Genomic DNA, 12,892 nt, shown 5'->3' with positions numbered 1-12,892 from the left:
TTTAGACACTGGAGGTGGYTCTAAGGTCTTCCCAGAGCCTTCTCATATCCAGCTGAATACCCCCAGCTCTCCCAGCTTGTATCCAGTTTTCATAGTGTGAGAAACCAACCCAAGGACCCTCAGGATATCACCTGCTGGAGGGAACAAATGGTTTGGATGTTTCATGAAAACATTAGTATTMACGTAAAGAAAACTTTAGTGAAGTGCAAAGATCTCTAGGTCTCGAAACTGAGACCCGTACCAGCAACAGTTACTGGATGCAGTGGATTCCTGCTAGGAAAAGGGATTTATTGCTGCCTTAAAAGCACAACAGCTCCTGGCTCTACAGCCTTCCAAAAGGGCTCTGTCCTTAGGCAGCTCCCAAAGAATCCAGAGGTACAAACCTGCAAGAGCAACGTGCTGAGCATGCAGTAAACAGAAACACAAGCATGAACAGTTTTCCTTTTCTTTCCTTTTAATATAAACATCCTAGGGTAATTTGGGAGTAGGAGCAGCCTAAAGGGAATGTCTTTTGGAATAAAATGGTGTGACGTGCTTCGGGAATGATGTGCAAAATTAAAACGCCCAAGCAGGGTCAGCTCAGGACTTCCTGGATTCTTCGGTCTTCTTGATTTCCTGCAAGGAGATCAGGAAAAAGACTGAGAATCTGCCACTCTTGGGGAACAACTCTTGGTTTCACAGCTAAGGAGAGCAGGAAAAACCAACAGCTCAGATCAGATCCATGACATCACAAGACCAAGCTCTAAGTTCACCTTCAGGGACAAGGCAAGCTTTGACTTGGAAGCTCCACAAATAGGAATCCCCTTCTGGGCCACCCAGGGATGAATATTTATTTTGCCCCAGCTCAGGTTTCTGTTGGATTGGTTTCCCACTCTTAGGCCACTGCTCCATCATCCCTTGTACTCAATCTGCCCCTGAGCAACTCAAACAGACAAACTGTGGGATGAGGTGACATTTCTGTGGCTGCCTGAGAACACCCCCTGACCTGCTCGGCTCAGGAATGAGGTGGAAAAAAGCCCCAAGGACTCACCTCCAGCAGCACCCCCTTCAATTCAGTATAAGCTTTTTCTAAATCATCGTTAATAATGACCAGGTCAAACAGCCCAGGCTCTTTACCTGAGGAAGGAGACGAGGACAGAGTTAGAGGAGAATGTTCTTTCCCTGTGACAGCTCTCATGCACAAAGTCCTGTGGCATTTTAATAWTATTTTTTGGTATTATTATTTCAGCTGCTGCTAATGAGCTGCTCTGCCAACCACCCCCAAGGAACTGCAGTGGGAAATGCAGCAGAGCTTCCATCCAACTCAGCTCATGCCAAGCCCTGCCAGCATTGCTGGAGAGCACAATCAGATGTTCCTGCAAAAACCARCTCCCAAATCAGCGAGGCATCCCCTCTCCCTTCACACATCACTCCAAGGACTTACTAAGCTCCAGGTCCACGCGGGCTGCAGTCAAACGCTTCAATAAACTCTCTTCTGACTCAGTCTTTCGGTCCCGTAGTCTTTTTTCCTAAACCCAAGGACAAAGACATTGAAGGAATGAGTATTCTGAAAGCTGCAGGCAGACACCACCCCAACCCCTCAGGCCAGTGCTGTCTGTGACCGCGGGCATGTGAGAACACCCCGCAAAGGWGAGGGGCCTCACTTACAGCCCAGTGCAAACCAGGGGCCAAACTGGGCTTGAGATCTCCTACCCAGAGTTCAGGGTCCCAGGTTTCTTTTACCTCCCTCTCATTTATTTATTTTTCCAGGTACTGCTGGAAATGAGATCTCTCTGCTGGGCTCTGGCATCTGGTGCTGCTGGCTTCCTCCTCCACAAACTCAACGAGAAACAGAGACTGCCTGATGTACTGAGAGCAAGAGGGGAGAGTCAGGAGTTGTCCTCAAATGTCCTCATCCCTCTCTGAACCACGASAGTGATTCCATTCTGCAAGAGTCCCACTGCAATCACTAATAYAGGGTAAGACCAGAGGAGTATAGAATTTCTGCTGCACAGAACCAGCCTCCCTGTGTTCAATTTTAACTGTGGAGGCAARTCTCAGCACAAAATTCTTCTCTCCCCAGCTTGAAGCACAATCAATGCATTTAAAAGCCTGGCCGCACTGTGCTGGAGTCCATAATCAAGGTGTGGAAAACATCCAGGAAGGACTCAAAAAACAAAACACAGGAAGATATATCCCTGAGATAAATCTCAGAGGCTGGGGAGCTGGACTGGGCAGATACACTCAGGAATGTCCTCCCCATCTGCAGGACCCTGAGGAACAGAGGTGTCTGAGGGAAGGGGGAGCCCCGTGGCTGCAGAGCCAGACGCTGATTACCTCTAACTGCTAACGGCAAAGCAAGGCGGGCGCTCACCAGGATCTCAATGGACGGCGGCTGCACCGAGATGTAGATGGGGTTCAGGTCTGTCTTCTTGATGTTCTTCACGCCCTGGATGTCGATGTCCAGGACACAGATCTGGTTCTGGGCCTGCACAGCCTGCACAGCACCTTTACTGGGGATACAACACACAGGGAAGGGGTCAGAGCACCTGGGGGAGTTTGGGGTGTCCCTCTCCAGCAGTGGGTGAACCTCACAAGKGTTTCCCTGTGCACAGGCTGTGGCACGAGAGAAGACAAAGCCTGYTCTGCTCTAAATAAAGAGTTTCTCCATGTGTCCTAGCTCTGGGGTGGAGCAGGGAACCACTGTCTCCTGCTGGAGAGGCTGGCAAAGCCATGCTGGAAGGTGTGGAAATRGATGGTGTAACTATCCCACAGCTAAGGTGGGATGTCCATATACTCCTGCCTTGGCAGAGCTCCAYSTTCTACAGTACAGCTCCCTGCCCAYGGTAGGAGGTTGGAACTCGATGATCTTTAAGGTCCCTTCTCACCCAAACCAGTYTGGRACTCTGTGACAAGCACCAAAACAACCTTCAACAAAAGAGCAAAACTTCTGAGAACTTCCCTTCTCAGGAATCCACAGACTCCACACACTCTCCTGAAGGATGCTGGATGGAGATGGAGGCTCCATCTGGGTCACAACATGCACTTAATTGTCCACTTAATTTTTCAAATGGCCTTTATATGGTGTTAAAGACAACCTCTCTTCCCCCAATTCTCGTGGAATTGCCTCAAGCCTTTTAATAATTTATTATTATTCACTGAGGAGGCTTAGGGAGCAGAAATGATTRGTGAAAATTTCAACTATTCTGCTAAGCATGAGGGACTCTCCATTTTACGCCACATCTGATTAGGAACATCCTTGGAGAGGAAACATGCTTGGAGAGATTCTGTATTTATTTCGTTTGCAAACTGGTCTTTATTGCTGTGAATTCTGGGGTTTATTTCAGCTTCCCACACTGCACAGCCACCARCACAGGCAGTGTGAATAYACAGAGGGGACTCAAACACAGCACRTAATTTAATTTGGTCAGAGTACCAAATTCCTGTGTATTTCAAGGAAATCAGCTGAGGGGAGATGCCTTCTCAGCATCCAGCCTAAGGAAAAAGCACCAAACTCCACCCATGCCCCAGGCATCAGAGAGCACCAATCTGCTGGATTAGACAGGACACATGTGGTGGAAGGAAGGCTGGACTACACAAGATGAAGGCAGAGATTAAGGAGCCTGAACTCCTTTTCTCCTCAGAGCTGAGTATGTGGGAGATGAGCTYTGAGCTTTCATGTTGACTTTTCTTGCCAAACCTGTCAAGGCCAGAGCCTGCAGCACATTCAGTCTGGGKTGGAAGGGACCTTAAAGCCCATCCAGACCCAGTCCCTGCCATGACAGGGACACCTCCCACTRTCCCAGGTTGCTCCAAGCCCCGTCCAACCTGGCCTTGGACACTGCCAGGGATGCAGGGGCAGCCACAGCTTCTCAGGGCACCCTGTGCCTCAGCCTCACAAGAATTTCTTATCTCAGAAGAAAACTTTGCCATCTCCAAAAATTCCTAAAAAAACACACAGTTCTTTAAGAAACATCAAGCCTCCCTGAAAAGCAGCCAAAATTCTTTAATGTAAGTAACTAAATACATCAAGAAACATTGAACCTCCCTTCTGAGCAGGTCCTTTACTAAATTACCACAATTTTCTGCCAATAATTATATAAGATATCTGACTCCTAGTTMACATTCCAGCCTCCTGTTTTATTGATCATCAGCTCCAACACCAAGTGCAAAGCTCTTTTAGAACCCACCCAACTCTTTATGCCCAGTCAGAGGTTCCATTAAATTTATTTACTCATATTCCAACACTTTACAACAGTAGCACGTAGTAAAGAGCACAGTTATCACTTCTCATMCCAAATTTCTAGAATCCCAGAGTAGGTTGGATTGGAAGGGACCTTCAAACCATCTAATTCCAGCCCCTCTGCTCTGGGCAGGGACACCTGACCTACCTTGTCCCATACATATTCCCAGAGAATTCTGCATGCTCAATGAATTCACCAGCATCAATTTCTTTCTGCATTTCCTCTCTGGTTACAAAGTGATAATCTGCAGAAGACAAAATGGGAAAAATACACAGAAATKAACAGTCTTGCAGGTAAAGTTCACRGTCAAAATGACAYCCATGGGTTTTTTGGAGGGAGGGCAGGCACTTAAAATGTGCTTCAGACAATGCTGGCACATTGCAGAGATTTACTTGCTACTTCCACATCAGTTGTCCAAACACCTGCTCAAATTTTGGAGTTTTCTTTGTGACAAAAAATGCTCCTCTACCCCATTTTCCATATCCTTTCCTATTCCTGGTGCAGTGGGAACCTCCCCCTCCTTGCCTACAGGTGTGGGACACATTACAGCAGGAATGGTAAGGCCTTTAATTGGAAAGCATATAATTAAAGACCCGAATGGGATGAGAGAGAAGGAGATAAAAAGGAACATCAAAACCAAACTAACTGAAAAGGACTATTTCTCTATCTTCTGTTGAAATTCCTCCCTTTATTTCAGAGGGGAAATTGCCATTGGAAATTAAGAACAAGCCTCATTTGATTGTTTCTTAAATACGTAAATAAATGAGAAAACAGCTGGGCACAAACTATTAATACAGCTAAAAAAATCTCATTAAGCAACTGCACTTCCCAAAACAGTGGGTATTGGAAGCATCACCCCAGAACTGCCTGGAACTTTGGAAAATCAAATCACCCAAGTTCAGAGGAGGGTACCTAAACTGAGAGCTCAGCTTTGAAAACCTGGATTATTTGGAGCTCAGTGAGACAGACCTGAGTTCAACAGGCTCACCTTTGCCATTCACTTCTCCAGGCCTTGGCTGCCTTGTGGTATCTGCAGGGAAAAAAAAAATCAGCCTTGTTAATTCTGTGCATCACCCAAAGATGCTTTAGGATCAAAGAAATGCCAAGGCCTAAGTGGCACATGGATCCCTAGGAAAAGAGATCTCTACTAAGAAGCCATTTGAGGGAGAGGGAGAAATTAACGAGTAGTTCAGAATAAGATGAGAGATTCAGTTGAATCAGGAGCATAGGATGATGCACACTCAGAAGAAGAGATAATTTTTTTTTCTTCTCCTGTAACAATAAATTCTTAAACATCCAGTATTTGCTCTTTCATGGCAAGTGAATCCAGATCTCAAAGCACAAATTTCACTTGCAGTATCACAAGTGTTAGGACATAAAACCACATTTTGGTAATGGACTTAAGAACACCTTGCACAGCTCCATGGAAAAATCAAATGGTTTTTGAAGCAGAAATGTGGAGGAATTTTGTTACTGTCAGAGTAAAGAATCACTCAGAAGCATTTTGTTTCCTGCCTGTGCTGTGTTTAGAGACATGGGGAGTCAAAAGACCTGGAAAGATGCTACTCCAAACAAATCTTAGACTTGCCACTCAATACCAGGAGTAAAAGGTGTCCTGCATATTTAAATATCCCCAAGAGCCCACAGACAGATTAGGAGTGAGGCAAGCCTTGGAAAACCATTGAGGTATAAACAGAGCTCCAGAGGTAGGGTCTGAGCTGGCACTCCTGAACTGYTCCACAGCCCATCCCTGGATACTCACGGGAGACGCTGAAGCCGAAGACGTTCTCATAATCTTTGAGCAATTTCTTTAACAAAGTGCTTTTCCCTGCACCCGATGGGCCACTAAGAACCACTGGCCTTGGTCCCTGCATGACTGGGAAGAGACAGAAAAATAAGTGTCTGGTTAGAAACAGACATGGAAATACAGCTGTGCATTCCCAGGAATGCTCAGCCCCTCAAAACAGAACCAATCCTTTACCCTGGGGTACAAATTTCTGCAGGAAAATCTGAAATTATGTAAAATCACAAGGCTAGAGCTGATAAAAAGTACTGGGAATGTAAAAACACTTTTCCTAAAAGACTGATGTTAAATTCATAGGATGTAACCCAAAGGAGGCAACTGGGCTACAGCTGCCACTAAATTGGGATAATTCAACCCAGCTGTTTTCCATCACCACATTTGRGTCTCACTGGGACCAAAATCCTAAGGAAAACTTTCTCTAACAGGAACAAAATGCTATTTGTGCCTGGTGGCATTTGGAATTGTGGGACAGAGGTACAGTTCTCTCTCAAAGGGAAAAAGAGGCTTCAAGGAGAGTTTTCAGGATAAGACTTTGCAGTTCTCCATCACTAACTCCCAAAACCTTGCAACAGAATCTGAACTCTGGTGTAATCACTGCCRTGAAAGTGCTCTGGGCTTTATTCCCGTATTTCCTGGAGCACCAACTCCATCTGGAGGTGCCTCAAGGCAAGAAGGATTCAGTTCCTGGTACAGCTGGAAAAAAAAGCAGCCTGTGGCCACACAGAATGTACTGCAGTTGTTTCTTCAGCCGAAAAGAAAAAAAGTGTTTTCATGTTGCTGCATCTCGGGGGAGGAAGAAAGGTTAATTATCCACATGGGGAAAAGAAGAAAATGCTCTATAARGGTGCAGAGGGTACCACTGGGCACCCTCATCCATCAGCAGCCTCCAAAACAGAGGTGACAGCAAGAACAGGACAAATCAAACAAGTTCTTCCTATTTAAAAACAATTATTTTCAGCAAGCAGTAAAATCCCTGAGAAAACATTTTTTTTAACCCCATGGGCTGGGCGTGGCCCGGGGAACCACCATCCAGGAGACAGATAATGCCTTTCCATTTTAAATTAGCTCATAGCAATGTCACCCTGACCTTACACATCACTTTTCAAACAGCCTTAAGCCAAATGCTGTCTCACCAGAGCTACCGCAGGCTAATCCAGCCGGGCTCCCTCCCTGACCCCACCTGCGTGAGCTGGACACTTCCTTAACCCTAAATCCCTTCCTCAGGCAGCACGACAGCCGGAGAATTACACAACTTTTCCCTCTGCTCCCCGAGGATATTTGTCTGACCAGAGTTCATCCAAGGCTGTGCAAAACGACAGGATATTAATACACAAAGGCTAAGGAGGTGCCAGCAGCAGCGACGTGGGCGGTGAAAACACCCACGGTCAATAACCATCCATAACGAAATTCCTTTATTCTTTTTTAATATTTTTTTCTGCTTAGTGCCCTCCAGGTGCTGCAGCCACAGAGATCCTCCAACTTGGAGGCCCAGTCCCATTGCCAGATTAAGCTCCATCATCTCAAAAACAGATGGCTGGACAAACTCTAGGAAGTCCTTTGGGAACCTTCCTACCATTGCCTTAGTCCTTAAACTTGGATAATTTCCAAATAACAYAGGTTTTACCTAAATATTTAATATCAGAAAACATCAACAAAATGCTACACTAAGTGTTTGCAGCAAGGAAGCAGAGGACTTATGGTGCCTGAGGAGTTATCCAAAGCACTGCCCTCTCTTCTGTCCCCCAGTTTTTCTCCTCCACATAATTCAGTAAGGTGAGCCCGAAAGCATTCCTTGGAAAACGCTCCACACAAATTCATCACCCTCCAGACATCCCACTGTGCTTCACAACACATCTGCTCCCAAACCTTGTTCCTTCATCAYAAACCAGCTTCCACAACCACCCAGAAAACCCCACACATGACATCAGGATCCCAGCATGGATTTGTCCAGGTGTTTCAGATTCCTTTCCATGATCAAGCTGTGCCTGCAAGAACTGTCCCAGTCCTAGATCCCAGCCAACAGGGAAAGAGCTTTCCCCTCTTCTCCCTCAAAATCTGATTCATCCTTTAGCAAACACGGGTAGAAAAACAGGAATTTAAGGCTGCCCCAATCACTCACAATCATTCCATTCAACCTCAGACAAACTTGGAAGGGGGGCAGTGGAATGGGCTGGGAGCAGGCTCCATCCTTACCTTTTCCTTGTGCTCCCTTCCAGCCAAGGAAAGCAGTCCAGCCCCTGGCAGCAGCACAGGCTCCTGGGGACAGAGCTGGGCTATTTGTGAGCTCCTAAAGCCTTAATTAATGAGTCGCAATTTTAAGATGGCCAATGAGAACAATCCYGCTGGGCTTTAATCTCCCCTCCCTGTTCCTCCTCCACTCCCTGCTCTCCTGGCTGGCAAAGATGCATCCAACACCCCCAAAAGGCTTAGGGGTGCCAGCCCTTGCTGCTCTGGGATGATGCAAAACAGCAAAACTGTCCCTGTAGGTGACCTCGCAGTCACTGAAGGCAAAAGGATTTCATTTGTATAGAATCTGGGAATGGTTTGTGTTGGAAGGGAACTTCCAGACCATCCAATTCCAAACCTGTGCCATGGGCATGGACAATTTCCACTAGACCAAGCTGCTCCAAGCTCCATCCAACCTGGAGAACTTCCAGGCACTYCCTTCTGTAGGCAATGCTCCCTTTCCTTTGGACCAAATCCCAACACAGCTGTTGCCTCCAGCTCCTGCTTCACCTCAGGTCACAACCAGAAAAGCAAAAGGGAAACTCCTTCTCCCGTTCACAGATCCAAACTATGTCCCACCACTTCCACAGTGGGACCCTTTCCTTCACTTAACTCCCTTTTTTCCCCCTGCAAATATTCGTAACTAAGAGAAAAGACACCTGGGTTGTGAACACATCTCGTTTCCTTCAAAACTGGGCTAAAAATAAACCTAACGATTTGCAGGTGCTTCCTCTTGCCTCCCTCATGAATCCCTTCTCTTGCTGGAGATTTGCAGAGGAAAACGGGACTTAACTGAGAGGKAACAAAAGCCATTTCCACTTCCAGATGATGGGCCTGGACCCTCATGGGAGGAAAAGACAGCAAACTGGCAATTTCATAGAATCCCAGAAAAGTTTGTTTGGAAGCAACCTTAAAGCCCATCTCATTCCAACCCTTGCCATGGGCAGGGACACCTTCCACTATCCCAGGRTGCTCCAAGTCCTGTCCAACCCTGGACACTTCCAGGGACGGGATACCCACAATTTTCCAGGGCAAACCCACGATGTCTCTACCCTCATTCCCTGCTCCCCCATCGTTGACAAACAGCTCCTCCCCCACCAACCCACAGCCCTCAAAACCCACAGGTAAAGCAACAAGAGCCTCAAAAACCCACATCTAGTGGATGGGGACTTTTTCTCCTGTTTCTTTCCCAGTTCAGGAATGCATCCATGCATTACATTTCCAAGCTGACTGCACCAGGAACATCACGAAGATGTATTTATTTTAGGCAGAAGCTAATTTTTCTTTCCCCTTCTGTCAGATTTTGGCATTTTCAGAGCAGCCAATCTGCAAATATCCAGCACAGAGGGTTTCAATCCAGCCTAACCCACCAAAACCACTGCAGAGCCAATCAGCAATAGAACAGCCTGACTGATTAATAATATTAATTATTTCATTAATATTTGGGGTGGTCCCACACCTGGGACTGAGGATAAACAGCCACATAAACCCCTCTGGGCTGCAAAAAGACAAGATGGCCACCAAAAGAGGATAAAGGAGGTCGTCCCCAAGGCAAGGAATGTTTCCCAGTCTGCTCCTGCCTGCTAAATTTGCCCTGGATTTTACTTCGTAGGTGGCAACATAACCAGGGAGCAAAGGACAGACATCACAAGAGTTAAACAAATTAATACTGATTAGCAGAGAGGCTTTAAAGGGAAGGCAAAGCCCCCTTACRAAGAAGAAAAGAAGATTAAAGCCCAGTTTCCCTGGAGCCTTGAGAAAGGTCTCCTGGATTATGATTATAATCTCACCCCTATTTTTAGCAGGTTTGTTACAAAGATGCCACCCCCACCTTTCTAAGCTTTGGGACAGGTTCCAAAAAAGGAGAGAGCTCCTGCCCTGACAGACAGGGAATTATCTGCAGCACTGGAACGGGAGCAGGGAGCTTTCAACCTTCCAACTTTACCCATTCTGGGATTCTGTGAGAAGCAGAGCATCCCACAGCGGTGTGGAGCTGGAATTCAGCCACCTTTTTCCAGGAAATAATTACTGAAAAAGCACTAATTAGCCCCTCCCCTAGCTGCACTCCCGGCTTGCAGGCAGCACTGATGCTGCAGAGGTAACACAAAACACTTGCTCAAGGGCACTGCAGAAATCACTGAGGTCCAAACCAATTATTCCAAGACTACATTCTGCTGCAAACTGAACCCGTTTAACCCACCAGTAGGATGAAAACAGTTTACCCACCAGTGAGAGGGGAAGCTCACACAGGTGTAATTTTACCATTCACTTCCCCACACGTGTTTCACCACACAGGGCTTTGTTTCAGGATGCCTGAAGGATGCTTATCCCTAAATCTCTCACCATATTCCRCAGTGCCCACAAACTCCACCTGATTTCACATGCACATCCCTGTCTGACTTATCTAATCAGAGACAGGGAAATCTTGGAGCCACCCTAGAGCAGCTCGGTGATGGACACCCGGTGTAGATAGAGGGAAGTGGACACAGCCAGCCCGGGGACAGCCCTGTGGGGATTCACACCTCTCCCACCCTCCTCAGCCATCCCACATGGATAACAGGGCACATGYAGGGCTCAGTGGATCGGGGACAGCTCAGCTTCCCTGGGGCCGAGTGTCAGGCCCCTCATCCACGAGGTCCTGTGGGCAATCAGCACCCCCAGGTCGGAACCTCAGTGTCCCGAGACCCCTCAGCCGAGGGGMTGAGAATCCCCATGAGGCGCTCAGCGCCCTGGAACCAGCCAGGACTCCTCAGCTGAGGGCTGCCATGAGGGGCTGAGGACCCTCAGGCCAGGACCATGTGAGGGGCTGAGCATCCTGGGGCCCCTCAGCACAAGGCCTTTGTGAGGGGCTGAGCACCCCAGGGCCAGCCAGAATCCCTCATTCCGAGACCCCAGGAAGGGCTGAGCGCCTCGAGACCCCTCATCACAGGAATCCCGTGAGAAGCCCGGCACCCTGGGCAAGCTGGGCCCTCCTCGGCCGAGGGCCCTTGTGAGAGGCTGAGAACTCCGCAGCCGGCCAGGACCCTTGTTCTAGGCCCTCCTGAGAGCTGGAACGCCCCAAGGCCCCTCAGCAGAGCATCCCTGCAAGTGACTGAGATTCTCAGGCAGCTCGGAGCCCCTCAGCCCACGGCCCTTGTGAGGGTCTCGGCACGCCTCAGCCAGCCGTGCTCCCCGGCCTGCGGTCCCCGTGAGGGTGCGAGCCCCGGGCCCCATCCCCGCTCACCCGCCCGGGCGATCCCCGCCCCGCGCATCCGCCCGAGGATCATGAGGGGAGGGGGGGGCGGTCCCGGCAGCCCCCGCGCGCGCCCGCCGCCACCGCCGCGCGCCCTGACGTCACCGCGGGGGCGGGGCCGAGGGGGAGCGCGCGGTCACGTGAGCGCGGGGCGGCGGGACGGACCACACGCCGCGCCGGGCGGGGGGGGTGAGAGCGGCTGGGCGCGCTTGGGGCTGAACCATAACGGGAAGGGGGGGCTGCACCGGCAGGGCCGTGATGGGGGGGAGTTGGGGGAGAACAGCGCGGGGGGAGAGCGGGAAGGTAACATGGGTTAAACCATGGCGGGGGCCGGTGTTGGGCCGAACCACGCCGGGGTGGCGGGAGCCATAATGGGGCTGAACCATGGTTGGACAGGGAGAGAAGAGGGAGGGCTGAACCATGGCGGCTGTGGGGGAGTCATCATGGGACTGAACCACRGAGGGGCGGGGGGAACGCTCGTGGGGCTGAACCATGACGGGGTGGGGCTATCATGGGACGGAACCATGATGGGGATGGGGGGAACCGGGGCTGGGGACGTGGTTGAGCTGAACCATGGAGAGGGCGGGGGGAGGCATCGGGCTGAACCATGATGGGGCAGGGGGAGCTGTGGTGGGGCTGAACCATGGCAGGCCAGGGGGAAGCAGGGCCGAACCATTGTGGGGGGGCGCGACACGCGGAGGGGCTGAACCATGGCGGGGCGCGGGGGAGCCATCGTGGAGCCAAACGATGGCAGGAGCTGTCACGGGGCTGACCCACGGTGGAGTGGGAACACGGAGCTTTGGCTGTGATGGGGACATGCGGCTGTCACTGCACAGCCACACCAGCACCKCTCCTTGTCTCCAGGCTGTCCCCAGGCTGTGTCACTCGGACCTGTCTGTGCCACCAGGGCTGAGATGGCAGCGAGCCGGGCGCTGAGGTGAGCACGGGCTGTGTGTGACCCACGGGGACAGTGCTGGGTCTCCCTGCAGGACGGGGCTCGTGTCAGCCCCACGGTGACAGCTGCCCCTCTGCCACCCTTGTCCCAGCAGTGTCCTGCGCCTCCCGGCCACATCCCGGCCGCCGCTCGCCGCCTGCGTCCGCAGCAACTCCAACCGCGCCGCCATCTCCCACCTGCACCGGCAGCTCTACGGCCGCCTCTACCCCGTGCTGCTGGTCAACACCGACGGCTCCACCGTCCGCCTGCGCTACAGCGAGCCCAAGAGGATCCTCATGGTACGGGGGCATGGCTGGGGAGAGGCTGGGGGCTCCCTGGGAGTCTCGCACAGCGTCCCGAGGGCTCATGCCATGTCCTGGTGGGCTCGTGTCACGTGCCAGGGGGCTCACACTGCGTCCCCTGGGCTCTCGTGCCCTGTCCCAGGGCTTGATGATGTGTCCTGGGAGCTCACA

General features: G+C 50.4%; 2 protein-coding genes across 5 annotated transcripts in view; one reads left to right on the top strand and one right to left on the bottom strand.

The window, feature by feature from the left end:
- Positions 1-417: 417 nt before the first annotated feature.
- On the bottom strand, positions 418-11,583 carry GUK1 (guanylate kinase 1). Of its 3 annotated transcripts, none has more exons than XM_057370845.1 (8): positions 11,477-11,583; positions 5,986-6,099; positions 5,212-5,253; positions 4,371-4,467; positions 2,354-2,492; positions 1,424-1,508; positions 1,031-1,116; positions 418-615 (listed from the first exon to the last, which is right to left on the bottom strand). In XM_057370845.1, the coding sequence occupies exons 1-8, from the start codon at positions 11,517-11,519 to the stop codon at positions 580-582; spliced, it is 642 nt and encodes a 213-aa protein (XP_057226828.1). In that variant the 5' UTR covers positions 11,520-11,583; the 3' UTR covers positions 418-579. The 3 variants fall into 3 exon arrangements, with proteins under 3 accessions (XP_057226828.1, XP_057226829.1, XP_057226830.1); XM_057370846.1 differs by lacking the exon at positions 11,477-11,583 and adding an exon at positions 8,221-8,321; XM_057370847.1 differs by lacking the exons at positions 418-615; positions 1,031-1,116 and adding an exon at positions 1,723-1,848 and having other exon boundaries at positions 1,445-1,508.
- An 11-nt stretch (positions 11,584-11,594) lies between these two features.
- Positions 11,595-12,892, top strand: part of MRPL55 (mitochondrial ribosomal protein L55) — a 2,274-nt gene continuing 976 nt past the window's right edge. The window contains exons 1-3 of one of the 2 annotated variants that reach the window (XM_057370850.1): positions 11,595-11,674; positions 12,350-12,422; positions 12,535-12,718. In XM_057370850.1, coding sequence (XP_057226833.1) covers positions 12,400-12,422; positions 12,535-12,718 — 207 coding nt within the window. In that variant the 5' untranslated portion in view covers positions 11,595-11,674; positions 12,350-12,399. Of the gene's footprint in view, positions 11,675-12,349; positions 12,423-12,531; positions 12,719-12,892 lie in introns of both variants that reach the window. The other variant, XM_057370849.1, reaches the window with a different exon arrangement.

Source organism: Malurus melanocephalus, unplaced genomic scaffold, assembly GCF_030028575.1.
Source record: "Malurus melanocephalus ecotype Western Australia unplaced genomic scaffold, MMel_1.1 scaffold_135, whole genome shotgun sequence".
Lineage (NCBI taxonomy): Eukaryota > Metazoa > Chordata > Aves > Passeriformes > Maluridae > Malurus > Malurus melanocephalus.
The sequence above is the reverse complement of the archived record's forward strand: the minus strand, read 5'-3'. Positions and strand labels throughout refer to the sequence as shown.